The sequence below is a fragment of the Tursiops truncatus genome, chromosome 3, assembly GCF_011762595.2.
Source record: "Tursiops truncatus isolate mTurTru1 chromosome 3, mTurTru1.mat.Y, whole genome shotgun sequence".
Classification (NCBI taxonomy): Eukaryota; Metazoa; Chordata; class Mammalia; order Artiodactyla; family Delphinidae; genus Tursiops; species Tursiops truncatus.
The window spans coordinates 60,589,711-60,610,927 of NC_047036.1; the positions used below are offsets into that span (position 1 = coordinate 60,589,711).

General features: G+C 44.3%; 1 protein-coding gene across 4 annotated transcripts in view; it reads left to right on the forward strand.

Annotated features, from left to right (window-relative positions):
* PDE8B (phosphodiesterase 8B) overlaps window positions 1-21,217 on the forward strand; it is a 320,960-nt gene that overhangs the window by 61,405 nt on the left and 238,338 nt on the right. For 2 of the 4 annotated variants that reach the window (XM_073802224.1, XM_073802225.1), the window contains exon 1: window positions 7,514-8,224. The exons of the other annotated variants lie outside the window; for them this stretch is intronic. In XM_073802224.1, the coding sequence (XP_073658325.1) occupies window positions 7,886-8,224 (339 nt within the window). In that variant the 5' untranslated portion in view covers window positions 7,514-7,885. Of the gene's footprint in view, window positions 1-7,513; window positions 8,225-21,217 lie in introns of those variants that run through there. 4 annotated transcript variants of the gene reach the window in all.

The following is a 21,217-nucleotide window of genomic DNA, read 5'->3' on the forward strand; positions in this document are numbered from 1 at the left end:
CCCTCTCAGGACCTGGCACAGTGGTGGGTGCTCAGTCTTCTTATTGCGTGGATTGGTGGATGGATAGATGACAAGACCGATACTCCTTTGGTAAGGTTTTTTGAGAATCTTAAATGTCATCTCCTCTGAGAAAACATCCATAACCTACCCCCTCTCTATCACATCAATGTACTTTGAATCCCTGTACAAGCTTCACCACTACCAGAGAATTGTAGTGTGTGTTTGTCCTTCCAATCCCCCCATCGTATTCTAACTCTATAGAAGAGACTGTTTCTGTCTTGTTTCCCAGTGCCTAGTTAGTGTCTGATACATGGTAGCCCCTCAGTTAATATTTGATGGAATGAATGAGTGAATGAATGACATTAGCATCACATAGTGTAATGGAATCTTTTAGAGCTTAGCAAAGTGTGTGTACACATAGAGGAGGACCTGCTTAAAATCCTGAACCTTTTTTTATTTTATTAGCCATGAAGCATTGAGGAAATGTCACACTAATTTAGAAGCAAATGTGCTTTGCTTTATATATTATATAGCTTAAGTCAAATCAGAGTGAATTAATAATTTAAACCTTGACTGAATACCCCCCCCCAAATTATAGTGCTGTAGAAAAGTATTCATTGAAGCCTTGCAGTCTACTATTTTTTTTAGAAAGCCAATGTTTAACCATTTGGCAAACACAAACTTATTTTGCAAGACAAGAATTTGTTTCTAAATCTAGATTTTTACATGGGGAGTTTCCTTAAGGGTGGTAGGACCTACATTGACTTCCACTACATACAGGAGAATTTTCAGTCTTCCATTTTCTGTCTTCTTTCTTCCCCTTCCAACCTTACCATCCCCACCTCAGGAGACACTGTCTAGTTATCTCATCTGCTCACTGTCTTCTGGATCCACCAAGGTAAATTCTGCCTCTGTGCCTTTGCTCATGCTCTTTCCCTTGCTTGAAAAGTCCTCAACCTCTGGTTGAGGTCCAACTGACATGTCCCTTTCTCCAGCAAGCCTTCCCCAATTGTCATAACTACTAAAAAGAATTGCCGGTACTGCTCGGTTTTGCTCTTATGCCTTGAGTGTCAGCTCATGTATTATGCTCTGTCACTTCTTGTGTGTAAGTCTCATCTCCCTGATTGCTCTAGAAGCTCCTTTGGAGTAAGACTGTACCTCGTGCTTCATTTGTATATTCTTTTATGCCTGATGCTCTTGTGAAATGTATTCACAAGATTTTTGGAAATGAATATTTCATTTTTCATAGCCTCTATGTGAGTCCAGGAGAATTCTGAAGATGAGTAACAAGAAGACTCTGGAGGCCCCTCTCCAGGGCTGATGCAGCCTGCCGCTGCGCCCCCCCAGGCCCCCCGCCATGGTGTTCTTGTTAATGGTCAGATCACTTTTGAGTACATGGATTCAGGGCCCAGTGTTCAGTGGATTCCATGTTTGGTGACGTTAACCTAAAAAAGTCAGATGTTGGCTGAATCACCTTCCTGCATCTCTTTTTGCATATTCTACAACTGGCTTGGGAAAACTATCCTGTGGGCCAAACCTTCTCCTAAATTTCACTTGGTCTGTGGTAAAAGGTCCAAAAAATGATACATTTACAGTTAAACATACAACTTACAACTTATTTTTACTTCCTTAAAAGAGCTGTAAATCCACTTGGTAGGAATATTTCACCATGAAAATGGTTCCCATGTCTTTTTTTGACTCTCACTTTCTTTTAGCCTCTGTACCTTTGTGTCTCTGTGCCTCTGGTTTTGTATTTCCTTTGTAAATGACAGAGAAATTTGTAAAAGACAGAAAAATTATTTCTGTCTCCATTTATGTCTGATCCTTTTCCTTCTTTAATTTTTTCCATCTTCTACCTTCTGTCTGAAAGAAAAAAAATCAGTGGGAGTCCATAAAAGAAAAGATAGTTAGCTAGGGAGTTCCCTGGTGGTCCAGTGGTTGACTCCACGCTCCCAATGCAGGGGGCCCGGGTTCCATCCCTGGTCAGGGAACTAGATCCTGCATGCATGCCACAACTAAGAGCCCACATGACGTAACTAATTGTCCCACACACAGCAACGAAGATCCTGTGTGCCGCAACTATGATCTGGTACAGCCAAATAAATAAATAATAAATATTTCAAAAAATACTTAGCTAAAATATTTTTGAGGAGAGAATTAAGAAACATGATGCTCATTCATGTACATTATTGGTGTATTTGGTGAAATAGTTTTTTTTTAATTAATTAATTAATCAATTTATTCATTTATTTATTTATTTATTTTTGGCTGTGTTGGGTCTTTGTTGCCGTGCGCGGGCTTTCTCTAGTTGCGGCGAGCGGGGGCTAGTCTTTGTTGTGGTGCGTGGGCTTCTCACTGCGGTGGCTTCTCTTCTTGCGGAGCACGGGCTCTAGGTGCGCGGGCTTCAGTAGTTGTGGCATGTGGGCTCAGTACTTGTGGTTCGCGGGCTCTAGAGCGCAGGTTCAGTAGCTGTGGTGCACGGGCTTAGTTGCTCCGCGACATGTGGGATCTCCCCACACCAGGCCTTGAACCCGTGTCCCCTGCATTGGCAGGCAGATTCTTAACCACTGCGCCACCAGGGAAGTCCCAGTAAAATAGTTTTTCACAAAAAGAAATTTGTCGTTCTTCAACTTCTTATCTATATCACTTTACATTCACTTATGAACCTCAACAGATAGACATGCATTTCCCATAGTTGTAATCAATCTACATATACTATATATAAATATTTAATCCATACACATTTCAATAGCGGTATTCTGACTGCTAGTGTAATTTGTTGAGCTATTCCCTAAGTGTTTGGTTTAGATTATCTCCATTTTCATTATTGTAAATAGTGTTGCAACATCTTTGTATAAGTTATTGTTTTATTCTTTTGACTTTTTCTGATGTATATTGCCAAAAAGAGGATTATCAGGTCAAGGCATTCACGGTTTTAAAAACCAAAAACATAGAACATAACCCTCTACTCAATAAAGAAAAAGCCCAAACCCCTTCCATTTTGAGGTATAACAGTTAAGAGAAGAGAAAGACAGAAAAGGAAGCAATGAGAAAAAATCATTCATTCATTCAACAAATATTTCAGCATGTACTGTATGCCAGGCACTAGGAATTTGGTCCATCAGTGAATAGGAAACCAAAAAATCCCTGCCGTAGTGAAGGCTACTCTCTAGTGGGGGAAGATAGAAAATGAACATAATAATAAATGAGCTAATTATATAATAAATTGGAAAGTGATAAGTGCTATGGAATAAGAAAAACAGAGCTGGGGGTGGAAATCAGGAGTGGTGGGGGGACAGTGGAGGGATAAATAAGAGTTACTCAGATGCTCAGAAGGCAGCATCTGAGTGAGGAAGGTAGCCCTGTCCTTTTTGACAGCGTAATTGGCAGAGGGAAGGGTTCCTGGCTAATATTGTTAGGTGTCTTAGGGAAAGAGCAAAGAGGTCAATGTGGCTGGAGAAGAGAGAGTGCTGGTGAGAGGGGAGAGAGCTGAGAAAGGCCGGGCAGGGGCCACGTCAGGTAGGATATTGTAGGCTCTTGTAAGGACTTCAGCTTCTATTCTAGTCCCCCAAAGGAGGCTGTGGAGAGGCTGCACTGGACTCACCTTCTTTGGACCTGCCCTTGACGCCGGCCTCCAAGTCTCTGGGATGGGATCAGGAAGCTGCTGTGTTTCTGGCCAATTCCTCAGGGTGATTCTGATGAGCAGTTAGGTTGAGGACTACTCTTTCAGGTCAAAAATTCCACTGTTCTAAATTTAAAATAATTTAATAAAAGAAAGGAAAAAATTCACAGCATCCCCAAATGTTGGTGATTTAGAGACGTTGAAGATGATGTAGGAAATTGAGGCCCAGAGGTTAAGTGACTTCCTGGAGGTTACACAGCTACAAGAAGCAGCACAAGGTTCAAGTTCGCCCTTCTCACAGAGTTCAGTGAACCTTCCACTGTGCCAGGCTACCTAATAAACTGTATCGTTTCACTTATCAGGTGGTTAGACTTCCAGTAAGCTCCACCATTAGGAATAAAGTTTGAATACAGAGTTCTGTAAGATTGATTGGTTGATTAAATGTTTGATTACCTGAAGATTAATCTGAAAGCTGCAATTGTTTTAACCTTTATGGTTAAGAATCACTCAAAATGGATTAGTCACATTTTATTCTTCTTTAGAGGAATTCTGAAAGGGTTATACCAATTTAGAATGGGAAGGGACCTTAATTGTTCAGGGTCTTGCAGTGCTTCTGGGTCATAATTCTGAAATCAGCTCTTGTTTGACATCAGTATAAAACATACAAGCCGTTCAGCTGACCCTGGACATTTCTGAGGTTTAGAAGAAATTTCTGATTTACTTTGCTGTTTGATTTCTTTCTTGGACATTGGCTGTAGCTAAATTTTCTTAACTCAAATTTTTTTATAATGTTGGTTTTTCTGGCCTTATTCTGTAACTTGAGCCTAAATTTTATCTGCAGTGTCTGAACTTGTAGACTTCGCGGTTATTGTGGAATGCACTGAAATTGTGACATGGGAATTGGTCCAGAAATCACTTACAGGAGCAAGAACTCAGGCCTCAGAGCTTAGCTAGGGAACGATTTCAGTTAAACCATTTTTCCTCCGCTTGCACGCTTCTGCATGTTTCAGTGACCAGATTTGTGCCAGCGATGGGGGCAGGTTACACATTCCCACTGAGAACACTTGGTGGAGATTATAGGGATACATTATTTTTTTCCTTTCACTAAGCCAGAATTGGCAGTGGAAGCTAGGTCTGAGAAAGATACTGAAGCTATTGGCTGCTCTGGGAATGGGAGGAAGAATTTATAGCTAGTGCATTTCCCCCATTCCCTCTTCTGCTCCTGCAAAAACTCATATTCAGTGAAAGGCTCCGGTCCCAACCCAATAAGTAATGGTCAGTTAACATACTAAAGCAGCTCAGTCCTGTTCAATAGCCACCTAGGGGTTATTTACTTCTCTCAAGTCTTAATCTTTTTTTTTTTTTTTAATTTTGCTTCTAATTTTTTTTTTTTTTTCCTAAATTTGCTTCTGGGTGACTTGTCCCTTCATGACTCAGCTCCTAATGTTCTCCACCAGAAGATTGGTTGTAATTTCTGTTTTATCATAATCTTCTTGCCTTCAAAGCCTCAGTGAGTGACTGGCCCTTTTCTCTTCTCTGGGAGCTTTCGTCATAGTAACCACATTCCTAGAGAAAACTCTGAAGAAGTAGACATATGGCCTGAGAATTAGCATGGCTCTAGATGTCAAAAAAGGCTGACATTGACTGGTAGCTCTGTGAAGGATAATGACTGAAATGGGAGTATATGAGAGAATCATAGAGAAACTTTAGGAACCAGTAACTCCTGACCTAACATTGCATCAGGGAGACTAGTGCTTTTGTAATTTAACTAATGATGTTTGCCCAGATTTGAATGGTCCCTTGGAAGTAGAGCAGATGTCAGCCATCAGGCTTAGGCCTATTTCAAATGGACGACTGTCCCTATATCTCAGTCTTGACCATTTAATGTGGTATTCTTACAGGCATGGATAGGGACAAGGGAGCATGGAAGGGAACTGTGGTGGAAGCCATGATGCCAGGAAAGAAGGACTTATTCCTTCAGCTGGAGGAGTGCTGCCAGCAGATCGCCCTCTGCGCAGCTGTCAGTCTCATAAGGGAATCGCCTCGGCTGGAGAGAGCCACCTGGCCCAAGGCTACTGTGGTGGCCTGCAAGTAACTGCTGATCCACGTAAGAGTATAAAGGCCTATCCTGGACCCAATTCAGGACAGCTCTGATGCATCATCCCGTTTCAGAATTTTCCCTGCAGGGTTGCCTGAGGCTTTTAGTGAGGCTGTATTCTAGCTCAGTTTCTCCCTGCTCAATCTCCACTGCCCCCTCCTACTTCCCTCCCTCCCTCCTTTCCTTCCAGATGTTGATTAGGGTCCTAGAGTATTTACTCATAAACCTTATGCCTGCTAAACACCATTTCAGGGTCTGCTTCTTGGGAAACCCAACCTGCACAGAAATTTTATGAGCAATTTGCCTGTCCATTAGAAAATATAGACTTTCTCTGCATTAACTAGAGATACACTTTTTCATGTCATCAAATATATATATTTTTAAAGAGACCAAAAGTTGGAAAGTTCTAGGGTTAAACTGGGAAGAGAAACAGAAGTAGAAGACTTAGGTTAGCTTAGGTTAGTTAGACTAGGTTAGGTTAGTTCTTTCTCCTCTGTGTATCTGAATTTGAGATTTGCTTCTCTAGGAAGGTTAGAAGCTGTAAGATAAAGTCTTGATCCAGTCATTCCCAAATTTGATGTTAGGGGGAGAGAAAGGGAGGGAGGAACCAAAAAAATTATTTTAAATGGGATACTTCTTTGTGCTTTGCATCAGGACTCTGTGTTCTTGCCTTTAACCTTATAAGCAACTCTACTGTTGAGTCTTTCCTTGGACTATCCATGCGATGCTGTGGCAGCAGGCAGGATCCACTCAAAAAACCAATGAATAAATGAGCAGTGGTGCCTCGAAGCGCTAACCCAGATTGCACAGCGGAGACGATGATAAGCAGCCTTCTTCTGAAGGTATTCTTGCTCCCCTCGTGTGAAGCTGTGTAGCCTCACTCAGGGGAGTGAGGGGAGGCAGTTTTGACAGCCCAGCCTGCGGTGTCAGGCAGAGCAGTGGACAACGGGAGGCTGGATGGAGTAGAAGCCAGGGTGAAAATTTAGTGACACCCAAGGAAGGGGTGAAAACTCTGGAGGAGAAATCCAAGAACCACGCGAACAGCTTCTTTCTGTTCTTTCTTTGGATCTTAGAATTTGTGTGTTCAAGTGCTTGGTCCTCTGCAGGGCCTCTCGTCCCTTGGCTTGACCTCCAGATGATGAGTAGACATGGAATGGACTTCGTTTGAAGACTGGGTCGCCCGCCATCCAGCTCAGCCTTCAGAGTGCGTGGGGAAGCGGGGGACTATGGAGGCATGAATTCTCTCCTCAATGCTCTGAGTGTACTGGGAGGCGAGCAAGTCAGATGGGTGGGCATGGTCTGGAGGGTCCCTACAGGGCATCGTGGTGTTTTACTGGGATGTTGCAAGTGTTCGTGAAAGGCCAGAAGCTTGTTGCGGGGCTCCCCAGGCTACACCGCCTTTCGGGGCCGGCCCGGGGTGTGTGCCGTGAGGGGAAGAGGGGCTGGGGAACCGGGGGTCGGCCCCGGGACGGGTGCAGGAGGGATGAGGCCTCTGGACAGCGGAGGAGGGGAGGGCGCCGAGGCGTGGTGCACGCTGCCGCGCCCTGGGGCCCCGGGGGCCGAGCCGGGCGGCGGGCACTCTCTGCTCAGCCCTGGAGAGCGCGGGGAGCGGCGGGCGGGGCCGAGGGGCGCAGCGGGGCCCGAGTGGCGGCGGCTGCGGAGTGAGGGCGCCGCAGAGGAAGGCGGGCGGGAGGGAAGGAAGGAGGGAGGGAGACGCGCGCGCGGACCGAAAGTAGGGAAAGAGGTTCAGGCGGGCGGGCGGGCGGTGCTCTGGCCCAGGGGCCGCGGGAGCCCGGCGAGGTCGAGCTGGGCGGCGGCGCGGGCCGAGGGCGGAGGGGAGGGCGGAGGCGCAGCGAGCTCGTTTGGGGCGCCGCGGCGGGGAGGGTGGCGGCCACCCGTGCGCGCGGGGCGCTGTGTGTGCGCGCTCTCCCGCTCGGGGAGGAAGATGGCCCAGAAGGGAAAGTTGGGGTGACGCGCGCAGCCCCAGGAGGCTCGGCGAGGGGTGCCGCGGCGAGCCCGACGGAGCGGCGGCCAGACAGGCCGGGGGGCGAGCGGTCCGGGCGCCGCCGCCAAGGCGCCCGCCCCCTCACTGCAGGTGGCCGCCGCGGCGCTGGGGCCCGGCGGCCGGGGGAGCGGGCGGGCGCTCGAGGGACCCCGGCCGAGGGATGGGCTGCGCCCCCAGCATCCACGTCTCGCAGAGCGGCGTGATCTACTGCCGGGACTCGGACGAGTCCAACTCGCCCCGCCAGACCACCAGCGTGTCGCAGGGCCCCGCGGCCCCACTGCACGGCCTCTTCGTCCAGACCGACGCCGCCGACGCCATCCCCCCGAGCCGCGCGTCCTGGCCCCCCGGTGCCGCCCGCGGCCGCAGGGCCCGCGGTGAGCTGGGCAGCGGCAGCAGCGCGGGCTCCACGGCCCCCGCGGCGACCACCTGCAGGGGCCGGAGTCGCCACTGCTGCAGCAGCGCGGAGGCCGAGACCCAGACCAGCTACACCAGCGTCAAGGTAAACGCCGGGCTCCGGCCCGGGCTGGAAGGGGGCCGCCTGCCCCGTCCGGCGGGTAGGGGGGCTCCGGCGGAGTTGAGTGGCCGTGACGTGGTTGGTTTGGGGAGGTTGTCACTAAGGAGGAGTTTACTTTTCATTTATGGGGGTGATGAGGGCCCAGGAAATATGAGCATTAAAGACCCCTGGAGGGGTCCAGGGCGCTGGTTCTGGGGCACCGGGTGGAGAAGGGAAGCAGGTGGGCTGGCCCGTTTCTCACTGAGGTGGAGAAGGCTGGGCTGGGTCAACTCAGGAGGAGGGGTGGGCATCATTGAGAGCGTTCGGTGGCGAGTCCCATTGAATGAAATTTGAGCTCCGGGTTGGATTTGCGTGGCTCGTAGGTGAATGGTGCAGACTCGGTGCAACGGTACTATAGTGCCCTCGTGTTCAGGTTTTTACCTGGAGACACCAGCCAGGTTGCATGAAGTCTCAGCCACAGGGACCGAGTGTGGGATTTGTGAATGAATGAGGGTGTTTCTGTTTTCCGGAGGGATGGAGGAAGAGGACCTGAGCGGAACCTGTTGTTTATCACTTCTTTGGGTTGGCTGCGTCTTGGACATAATTGAGAGAATCGGGTCGTGAGTGAGGAGGGTCGGCTGAGCTACAGTGAGGGGAAGTGGTTTCCGTGCAGTGTAGCTGTCTTAAGATGATTCATTCTGCACATACATCTCATCTTTCAGGAGAGTGGAATTTTGAGGAACTAGAAAAAATTAAGTGATTAAAGCAGTCACTACTTATTTCTTAATGCCAGAAGAAAAATGATTATTTTAATAGTGCCTTCCTGTGTGTTCTCAAAATACTATTAAATCCAAGAGGTTTTTCATTGTGTAAATATGGCCACTGGGCCATTTTTATCCTTATATAGCAAACAGGACAATGGCACATCCCACAGTACAGAGGAAAAGAAGTATGTCTCTATGACTGTTAATGTGAGGTAGAATCACAGTTTTTACATGGTCAGTAAATTACCAGGAATCGTTCCATTGATTATTTGGTAAAGGCACGATTGTATAGTTAATACTTGAAAAGTTATTCAGCAACTGGAGGCGGCTAGTGTGAGGAGGCTCCTAGTCTTCATTGGATAAAGTCAGCTCTCAGTGGAGGGGTTAAGAGAAGGATGACATGTGCTTACCTCAGTCTGGAAGAGCAAAAGTTTCTTTTAGTGAGCTTACTTTAACAGCATCTGATTTTGTAACATGAAGCTTAACTGATGTTTACTTATAGTTGTAGAGTTTCTCTGGTAATAATCATGTAATATAATATGATAATGTACTCATTATAATACAAATACCATTTATTGAGCACCTACTATGTACCAGGCGTAAGCTTTCTCTTCTAGCTTTTGAATGTTAACTGTGTATTGATAGAATAACCAAGAACTAGAGACCTGGACTCATGACAGTACAACCTACTAATTGAACATTTGTTATAAAGGTATGTGCTGAACACTTTCTTTTGTTAAGCTTCCCCTCCCTCCCACCCCCACCAGTTCACATAAAGTTACCACTAGGAGTAATTTCAGGGGATTAAAATGTTATATTTGGTGAAATAATTAAATTGGAATTTTATCAATAAAGACTATCCTTTGCCTTCTTGTTGAAAAGGAAATTTGCAAACATGAAGCAGTAGTTCAGAATGGTGACAACTTATGAACTCTGTGATACTCTTTTTGGTTTGCTTAAGAGAAATTGTGTATTTTTGCCTTTCAGAGTAGCAAGAATCCCAATTTAGTACCTGGCACCTCTAGCTACTCCATGTTTGTTCAGTGAAAGAAAGAATAATGAATGAACTCATTCTCTATGTTTTAGTACTTCTCTCAAGAGGCTACTTAGAGACCAAATGAAATAAAAACTGGAGGGAAAATAAGTCCCAATTATTAGCAGCTAGTATGAAGTTGTATAAATATCATTGCTACTTGGCTGAAGTGTTAAAAGGCTTGACCTGGGTACGAATTTAACGTACTTTGCTTTATCAACCAGATTTCCAAATAAGAGCTTATTTCATTCCAACCCACTGCTGGAAATGTTGGACTAAAACTGCTGGTTCAGTTTATTCAACACTAATTTGCATGTGTAGAGCTCAGAAACTATAGATTTGAGACCAGAATTCTTATTTATACAAACCACACAGAATTATTATCACAGAATTATTTTAATATATTTAATAGTATCCTTTTAGGACGTGTGACTCAGTGTTATAGTATCTTTTTCGGTTTTCACATGTTCCATGTTCTTTTGTGGATAAGGTAATTTTATAAAGACATTACTTTCATTTCTTTTTAGAAGAATTCTTCTACCTTAAGAGTTTGAGATAGTTGCTAGTCATGCCCCGCCCCCCCCCCCCACACCCTCCCTTTTCCAAAATGCTCAGGTGGAAAAGTGAAGTCTTTGCCATTTGGTCTTGTTTACAGTGGTGATGGGGTTGTAATAGATTTTTTAAAACTTTCTCTTTGTACATCAATTATAAACCATATCTTCATTATCTCCTTTGTCTCTGGTGTTCCCCAGAGTGCAGAAATGTGTACTTGGTTTCTCTCTCTGTTTTCTTGCAAGAATTCATCTCATTAGGCTTTTAGAATGATGAAGCATTATGATGTCAAACATGATGTCGACAGGAACCTTCCTGAATACCTAATTTACAAAAAAAAAGATAAACGTTAATAATTCATGTGCAGTACAGTGATATCATGTGGATTTCCATTTCTGGTAAGAAGTTAGATTTGTCTTCCAGTTGCTGTAAAAAATGCAGGTTCCTAGCAATTTGTCTTCCTCTTGTTTGCCTTTTTAAAAATAGTAACTCCAACAGGAGAATCCTGCAGAATGCTCACTCCTGATACTGTGCCAGTTTTGTAATTCTTGTTCAGAAATCCTCAGAGGAGATGGTTGAACCTCTCCCCGGGAAAATCTGGGGATTCTTACAAGTCTTCTTTTCTCATCCCAGCTGTTGTGGCTGGAGAGGCATCCGGGACTAGGCAGCCAGTTGTAGAAAAGAGTCTTTGTTGACAGTTCAGTCAACTTGCAGCCATCTCTGTGTAGTTTAACTATTTTGTGGATCAGACGCAGGACGTTCTCAGTTTGCAAGTGATTTTGTGCTGGTAGGCAGCCTCACCAGTTCCCCAGCTCCTCCATTCATTGTGCTCATTTATTCACGCAGTCCGTATTTGTACCAGACTCTGTTGTACTAGGGGTTCAGGGAATATCCACGAAGTTTGGTAAGCAAAGCCTAATGAGGATGGTCAATCTATTGCAAAAGGGTGTGCCTAAGCCAGTGATTCATTACTTCTGTAGTACTCTTTCCATGGTTTTCTGAATCAGTGAGGATAATCTCAAGTTGACTATATATAAAGGGAAAATAAATAGATAATTTTCTGACCTTATGGTAAATAATGAATGAGATTTTATTTCGGGGAGGGGCAGAGGTATTTTGGAAAAAAAAATCATTTTTGTTCTCTAAATCAATATCCTCAAGCTTTAGTGTACAACAGAATTACCTGGAAGGCTTGTTAAAGTACAGATTGGTGGGTCCCACTCCCAGAGTTTCTAATTTAGTAGGTCTTGGGTGGGGCCTGAGAATTTGGATTTCTAACGGGCTTCTAGGAGACGCTAGTTTTGCTGATCTGGGGACCACAGTTTGAGAATCACTGCTTTTAAATTAATTAAATTGACTGTCTGTGGGCCAGATGAATTAGGTGTGGCCACCTCCAGCAGAGTATATGGTACCACATTGCATGTATTTGGACTACTAGTCACAGCCCTGCTATCATCTTAGTTTACTTTTGTAATGTGCCACCTGTCATCTCTATCCATGAAGTCTGCCTGGAAGGTTGGCTGGAAAGTCTGTAAGTGGAGAGAGGGCTGGACCACGTAGCCCACTCTTCTTTCTTGAGGTTCAAATTCTCCTCAGGATCTGTTGGGATTTGCAGGTCCCGATGTCTTCCTTTGTCATCACAATCCCTCACATGCCTCTACCCTGCTGGAGCTGTGTCCTGCATGCTGGGAAATTGCAAGCCAAGGGAGGAGCTTAAAACAGGGGCTGATGTGACGCCACAGGCTTATTCAGTTCTCAGCTCTTGGAGTTCTTGCTAGTCGTTTTCACCATGTTTATTTGTTTTAATTTTAGTAAAGCCCTAGTTTATTTTCTGCCATAGCTCATTTCATCACAATTTAGTGCCCTCCCTTTCTTCCAACACATGAACTATAGTCATTGAGCAAATTTTCCTAATTTTCACTGCTTTCTTCAGTAGTCACAATAATTTTTAAGAACTATCAGGTAATTCTTCCTTTGGACTTCGGTAAATCAGTTCTCAAATCAGAAAGTAACACAGCAAGCTGCTACTTTTCAGAGGTGATGCTTTTCTACTGAGTCCCACCCTGGTGGACACAAGGCAGGACTTGGGCTGCAGCAGGACAGGACATGCTGGTGAGGGCCAGACAGCTCCTGTGGTACCAGATTATCATGGGCGAAGGCCAGGAATCAGAATAGGAGGGAGGGAGTGAGCCCTGTAGCACCAGGTGTGAAGACAGAGTCCAGGGTCTGGGAAACCAGCAGGGTTGGAGAGGAGCACGTGAGTACTTAGGGGCCAAGTGGGCAAGTAAAATTGAGAATTCAGGGGCTCAGAAAGATGACAGCTGTTGAACTGGGTTGAGACTTCTGGTTGGGGAAAAAAAAGGGAGATGCTGATGACCAATCAAAGGGCTGTAAGTAAACCCTACACCTAGGTGAGGCAAGACCAACCAACCAGGCCTTCCTGACACCCGATAAGATGGTATCTGGACAGGAAACAGATTGCATATCCACAAAAGTTTAAGAAAAGTAATCTAATGAAGGGATTGATTCAGATGTGTTGGCAAGATGAAAAGAAATCAGCAAATGATGATGAAGCACCCTAAGACTAGAAAAAGAGGGTGCTGTTACCACCTAAAAGAAGCCACAGGAGGGAATGGTTATGGGAACCTGAGAAACCAAGCCTATAGGACAGGGAAGCCCCCCTAAGCTGCGGTCTTAAGGAAGAATGCAGTGACTGGAGGCCTATGGCCTGGCAGGGGGGGCCAAGGGAGTAAATACCTCCATGCTACTGTTCTCCTTTTCAGGAGGTACCGTCTTTGTCCAAACACACTTGGAAACCAGAGGGCAAGGGAGCCCATTGATCGAGGTTTCACAGAACAGGAGAGAATATCCTGACCATCCCCCAGAAGGCCCTCTGTAACCAGTGTTAAAAGATGGTCAACATCATTAGAGATACCCTGGGAAGCTCAAATTGAGATGAGTAATTTTGATCATTTTCTAAAATAATGGCATTTTTAAAATAGCCACTTAATTTATTGTTTATATTTCCTGTCTGATGACTAATGATGTTAAAGAATGCCTACTTGTCTTGTGTGGAGACCTCCAAGATATTGCTGAAAACATCTCCTCCTCTTTTCAGTTCACTCTCCACCCTGACTCTGCTTAGACATTTTCTTTGTCAGCTTGGGGTGCTATAACAAAATACCGTAAACAGGGCAACTTAAACTCCAGACATTTCCTTCTCCCTGTTCTGGAGGCTGGGAAGTCCGAGATTAAGGCGCTTTGTGAGAGCGTTCTTCCTGGCTTCCAGATAGCTATCTCCTTGTTGTGTCCTCACATGGCAGAAAGCAAGCAAGCTCTGTTCTCTCTTCTTCCTCTTAGAAGGACACTAATCCCATCATGGGGACCCCACCCTCATGACCTCATCTAAACCTAATTACCTTCCAAAAGTCCTGCCTCCAAATATTGTCAGGGTTTAGGGCTGCAGCATAGGAATTTTGGAGGACACAAACATTCAGTGTGTAACAGACATGTTTCTATCATTTCCTCTGTTCTTTGCCCACTGACCCCTCTCCCCATGATCTCAGAGCCCAGAGATAGGGGTTGGGGGTGATAGCACTCTTTCTAGGTGAGAAGTTCCTTAAGTAGGAACCTAGCTTAGCCAATTTATTCTATTTTTGCTCAGTTTTTACTTTCTTGCTCTCTACACCTTCTCTCCACAGCCTCAAAACATTAATAAATGAGTTTTACTATGTGTTTATAAGCTGATATTTTCACTCAAGAATATGTATATTTAAAACATTTAAAAATATTCAAATGTGTTCAGGAGTTCATTTTTAAAAATAGATGTTACCTTACTATGTATAAAATAGATAATCAGCAAGGACCGGAACTCTACTCAATATTCTTTAATAACCTATGTGGGAAAAGAATCTGAAAAATAATGGATATATGTATATGTATAGCTGCATCACTTTGCTGTACAGCTGGAACTCACACAACATTGTAAATCAACTATATACCAATCTAAAGTAAAAATTAAATTAAAAATTAAAAAAAAATAGGTGTCACCATTATCTTACAGTGGAAGTCTGGATACTTATGTTTTAATGGAAAACACCACTTTTTTTTTTTGAAAACACCACTTTTTAATAAGTTGCAATATAGATTAGTTTAGATTTGGTTGCTAATAGCTTTTCCCCCATTTTCTCTCTTCTCCCACTGGCAGATAAAAGCCAGGCTTTATTCGGGATTTTGATGCTTTATTCTTTACCATCAACTTTTTTCAGCTTCTCCTTTCTGCTTTCTCAGGGACAGGTCACAGAAAAATAGTTTAGAAGCTTGTGATTGGTTTAATGAAAATCAAGAGATGATTTTGCTTTCAGATAATCCATCACTGACAGAAAACTTGTCGTGGTTGTCTCATACTTCCAAGGAGAGTCCAGTTTTCATGTGTGGTTTGTACATTTTGCAACAAGTTGTGTAGAGTAGATGTAGTAACATTAGCTATTAAAGTCTTGCTATTTGTGGAGTACTTTATATACGTGAGCCACAAATTATCATTCCCATTTTACAGAGGAGGAAAACAAGGCTGCAGAGGTACAATACATTGCTCAAGGTGGGGGCTGAAATTTGAATACAAGGTTGTCTGAATCCAACTCCCAAGTTCTTAACCACTGAGCTTTCTTGCCTTTTACACAGGCCTGAAGGCCCAAGCGTAGCTGGTACTGGAATCAGAGTTATTTAGAATAGAGTGGTGGGACGGGAGGTGGGGAGCAATCAGAGGGCCTTGCGGGTGAGGTTTTTCCTGTTATAGATTCACCGTCACCCTCTCTATTAGCTCACACTGGGGTGTTGTTTTGAGATGAGTGGAGAATGTAAAATGGAGAAAGCTTTGGTAGAACATATTGCCCAGGACTTGGCACTTTGTTAAGTACTGTATACATATTAGCTGCTATTAAGCTTGTGGTTGCTATGATTTCTGTTTTGGTAATTAAAATGAAAGTTTGCTTATTTAGATTTAGATATTTTTGAAACACAGAGTTGTTTTTTATTGGAAAATGTATCCCACTTTCAAGTAGATTGATTTGGCCAATGTAGGTGACTAACTGGATTTATATATAGACATGCTACCCTGAAGCTTTGGAAACCGCTGGGTGTGGTCTGAGTCAATTGGATTTCCAAAGGAGATGACACAGTAGCATCTAGCCAGTCAAAGGCCCAAGCTGGCGTTTGGGTTCCTTGACTGTTGGACCTGCATCAGGCTTCTGCCTTGAAAGCTCAGGGCCTTCGTGTTATCTTGGGGTGGTTCCATGTGGAATTCTTCTTTGGTGTAAACATGTAATCTGAAATCTTAGTGTATAATTGGACTTAAAGCCATTTTGGAAAAGCTCTGTTGGTTTTTATGTTGTGGCATTTCAGGTGCTGTCACATGTGGTATATTGTTGGAAAAATGATACACTGTAAATCTAACACCTTTTCCTCTTAGAGAAGGTATAATGATTAGCTACAGGGATCCAGTTGCCTGTGTGAGTCACAAAAAGGAGGGAAGACCCCAAATTTTGGAACTTTTTATAGGAAAACTTCTTAGTAACCTATCACACAGGTTAACATGGATAAAAAGAAAAGTGCCGTTTTCTGACATCAGATCCATAAATAACATTAAAGCTCTGGACCTGGAAGGTGATGACTTCAGGGTTGATGGGGCTTTTGTCCTCTTCCGAGTTCCTGCTGAGGAAGCTTCAAAAGCAGTGGCCAGATGGAGAGGAAGGGACCGGTTTATGAAGGCCAATAATGACCCAACGGCCCAAACCCCTCACCCACAAGCGGTCTTTGGGTCATATGAGGCCTTTTCATTTTCAGCTTAAGAAGCTGATTGACAGTCTTGGCCTATAAGCTGGGTGACTGTGAGGAAAGCAAAAGGTGTTCCACTGGGTGATGTTTTAGAAGGATAAGTAGCACTTTGAACTGAGCGGTAGCTGGAGCTGAAAGTTTCTCTTTTCCCCACGACCTGATACAAACTCTGTCTACGATATCTCCTTTGCACAGTTCCCTCGAGAGAGTGGTTCTCAAGACAGTGATGGCCAAATAAAGAGAGAACAGAGCAAAGGATCAGCTTTGTCAGTGGCTGGGCAAGCACAGGTGAAATTGCCTGGTGCGTGCTCTGGGAAGTGGTGGCTTCCCACCAGACAGACAGGGTTGCATGAGGCTTCCTGCCCTCTTCCACCCAAATCTATAAGGCAGGGTCTGCAAAGCCAATTCCGGGACCCCTTACACACTGGACCACCACAGGCCCTCTGTCCCTGTGGTCGGCCTCTCTGCCCATGTACTCCGCCATACGCGGAACCCAGGTGAGCTGCCACCTGGGTGAAAGCCCAGCACTTTTGCCTGCAGTGATCTGGCCCACTAGGACAGTGAGATGTCAGGACTGGCTGACTCTGATCGTGGAGGCTTCCTCTTCATCCCTTTGGGAGGAGCTGGTGAGGGGAAGGGAGCTTTGTCCACTCCCCTCACCTCCCGGGGGTGGCCATGGCTGGGAGGAGGATTGCAGGCACATTCCCCTCTCCCCTTTGTTGGTTGAGATTTTCAAGAAGGGAAACGGAGGAGGAGCCCAAGACTAGAACCAATTCTGTGTGTCAAAGGTGAGAAAGTTGAATCTGAAAAAAGAATCAGGAAATGCTTTGGATTAATGTAAAATGTAACGCTCACTCTTATATGCAGATTATATGACAAACATACTTTGTAGAGAATCCAGTTGGTATTGGGAAAGGGTTTTCATATAGAAACAGTGTTATACGTGGCATTTAGGTTTCTAGGTTAGCTCAAAAAAAGTAGTTAGCCCATTATGTGGCTGGAATATATTTACAGTGTTGTGAGAGAAACAAAATTGAATTAGAACTCGCGTTTCGTTTGTACGCATGTCCTTTGGGAGAAGTGGGCTTAATTAGAAGGTGATGAAGCAGATGAGGAAGAACCTGTGCAGTTCCCTCAGGGAGTCGTTATCCTAAGTGATCCTCGGTGTTCTGAGGAGGTGAGGGGCTCAGGTGGTGTTTTTGCCCCACATTGGTAGGGAGAGAGCTGGGGTGCCGGGGGCTGTAGTGACTTGACCAGGACCCCGCAGCTAGGGACTCAGAGCTACTGCCAGTACTCTTCATTGTGCTGTTTCACCTCCAAAGTCACTGAATTGTCTCATTTCTTTTAGGCACTTATTTTCTGTTTCATCTACAAATATTTCAGTCTGTATCTTTAAAATCTAAGAATTCTTTGTTTTAAAAAGTCATAAAACCACTCTACACCAAAAAATTTAATAGCTACTGTCTTAGTTCTGGCTGCTATAACAAAAATCCCATAGACTGTGTGGCTTATGGACTCAGAAATTTACATCTGGAGGCTGGGAAGTCCAAGGTCAAGGTACCAGCAGATTCGGAGTCTGGTGAGGAACTGCTTCCTAGTTCACAGACAGCCATCATCTCATTGTGTCCTCACATGGAGGAAGGGGTGAAGGAGCTCTCTGGGGTCACTTTTATAAGGGCATCTGCCCTCATGATCCAATCACCTCCCAAAGGTCCTACCTCCTAATATCACATTGCGGGTTAGGATTTCAACATATGAACTGGGGAGGGGCACAAACATTCAGTCTACAGCAGCTACTTAATATCAATCACAGTTTTCTAATTGTCTCTAATTGTCTTATTATTTTTTACAATTTGTTGGTATCCAAATAAGACTCATTCATCGCGATTTGTTGGTTTATTTCTTAAGTCTCTCTTAATCTATAGGTTCCCCATCGCTCTCTCTTTTTCCACTTGCGGTTACTTTGTTCAGGACCTTGGGTTGTTTGTCCTGTGGATATTCCCCCAGTCTGCAGTTTGCTTTTTGCATTCCTGTGGCATGTGTCTAACATGTTTCCCTGCCTTCTCTGTTTGTTAGAAACTTGCAGTTATTTTTAGAGTTTTGGTTCAATTATGCTCAATTTTGAGGGGTGGAAGTGGGGCGAGAATACGTTTTCGGTGATACCATGTTCTTACAGCAGGAAATACACAATGTTTGCTTTTTTTGTTTCTTGGGTTGTTTGTTTGTTTTGTTTGTTTTCACTGTGCCTGTCTTTTTGCTGTGATGCTAACCAGTATTAACGATCTTTGTTTACATCCATTTATCACTGGGGGTGTCAAATGGTGATATTCCTGTTGCATCCTTTCCTTCACTTATTAGCTGCAACATCTCCAAGAAGAAAAACTTCCCCTCATCAGTTAGTTGGTTTCCCGGGGATACAATTTATATGCGAAAGGCAGGTTAAATGCGTCAATCTTCCCTCTTATTTCCAGTTATCAAAATAATGAGTTGATTCTCTACCATTCTCCTAAGGTAACAAGGATGTTTCACTTGGTCCTCTGTTTGCTTGCTTAGTAACATTATGAATCAGTTGGGCTCACACATATACTTTTTTTAAATTGAAGTATAGTTGATGTACTAATCATATACGTTACAGGTATACAATATAGTGATTCACAAGTTTTAAGGGTTATACTCCATTTATAGTTGTTATAAAATATTGGCCACATTCCCTGTGTTGTACAATATATCCTTGTAGCTTATTTTAACACATATAATTGATGTGTGTCAACCCATTGCAGTTCTTATACTTGGATGCTCAAGTTGTCCATTTTTGGCTGGAGGGAGCTTTTTCAAGTTGGTGAGGCATTTTTCTTTTTTTATAAATTTATTTGATTGATTTATTTTTGGCTGCATTGGGTCTTCGTTGCTGCTTGCACGCTTTCTCTAGCTGCGGTGAGCGGGGGCTACTCTTCATTGCGGTGCGCGGGCTTCTCATTGTGGTGGCTTCTCTTGTTGCGGAGCACGGGCTCTAGGCACGTGGGCTTCAGTAGTTGCAGCACATGGGCTCAGTACTTGTGGCTCGTGGGCTCTAGAGCACAGGCTCAGTAGTTGTGGCGCACAGGCTTAGTTGCTCCGTGGCATGTGGGATCTTCCCGGACCAGGGCTCGAACCCGTGTCCCTTGCATTGGTAGGCAGATTCTCAACCACTGCACCACCAGGGACACCCGAGGCATTTTTCTTGAAGAAATAGTTCCAGCCAAGTTGACTAAGTTATAAACATTCTTTGATGAGGCTTGCTGACCACCTGGAGGTGGAGGCATGACTTGGTATCTGCCTAGCCATCCCTAGTCATACCAAGCCTCAAACATCATGGAGATTTTGAGGGGAGCCATTGCACAAGGCCTGGCTGCAGCTCCTTTCCTAGGCTCCAGCTCCTAATCTTGGTGGCTATAACAAGGCAACCTGGTGTGATGGAAAGATACTCACTGACCCAGGCTTGAGTTCCAACTCTGCCCTACACAAGCTGTGTGGCCTTGGAGATGCTGCCTAACTGTTTGTATGCTGGGAATAATACACTGTCAAAAGGATTGGTACAGCTATAACAGACGTACGGTCCCTGTAGACCTTCTAGGTTCTCATGAATATGTGTGTGTGAGTCTAAGTCTTTGAAATTCAGAATGTATTTTACACTTAACAGGGCATCTCAATATGGATCAGCACATTTCAAGTGCTTAATGGCCACGTGGCAGCTATTAAAATGGAAGAAGCAAGGAAGAAAGTAAAACTTCACATTAGAATTCTTTCTTTTCCATTTTCTTTTTTTTTTAATTGAAGTAGAGTTGGCATACAATATTGTATTAGTTTTAGGTGTACAACATAGTGATTCAATATTTATATACATTATGAATTGATCGCCACAATAAGTCTCATAACCATCTGTCACCATACAAAGTTATTACAATATTATTAACTGCATTCCCTGTGCTGTACATTACATCCCCATGACTTATTTTTTTTTACAACTGGAAGTCTGTACCTTTTAATTCCCTTCACCTATTTCACCCACACGTGAGTTCTAAATCAAAAAATTACAATTTGACATTGTAACTCGACAAGAAGTACAGCACAGTAGTTCACAAGAAGTACACAAGCAGTAGTTGTGCTGGTTATTTGTCTCTTGGGTCTCAGCTCCATTCCTGCTTTTCCGTATTTTCCTTTGTATTATGGGGGGCTAGAAGCCTGCAAACTGCATCTTCCAGACTTCTTTGCCAGCTGGTCTACTCTTAGATTCTGCAAGTAGGAGGTGCTGGTAGGAAATTGGGATGTGGGAGAAAGGAGGAGACAATAGCAGTGGCTACTTCTCAGTGGCACTGGTACAACTTTCACAGTGATGGTACCATCATCACTGATGAGTACAAGTATGGGCTTGTGGGTACCAGCCCAGGGTGTTAACAGTTTCTGGTCTCTGGATGTTACCCTTTCATCTTCTGTTTCTCCAGTTTTTATCTCCATCTCCTTTTTGCTCTTCTGTACCTTCCAGCACCTCGTAAACAATTCTCTACACCAATCTCCTTCTACATATGTAGAGGAATTTCCATTTCTCCCACTGGACACTTGGAGTCTCGGGTCAGAGAGAGCTAGGTTATAATCTCTGTGCCACTTACTTTGTTCTGTGGCTTAACTTCTTTAATTTTCAGTTTCTTCCTCTGTCTAAGGAGGATCGTAGAAGTAACTGCCTCACAGAGTTGTATGAATATATTATACACTCACACACACACACACGCGCACACACACACACACACACACACACACACAGACACATGTTGTTAGCTTTGA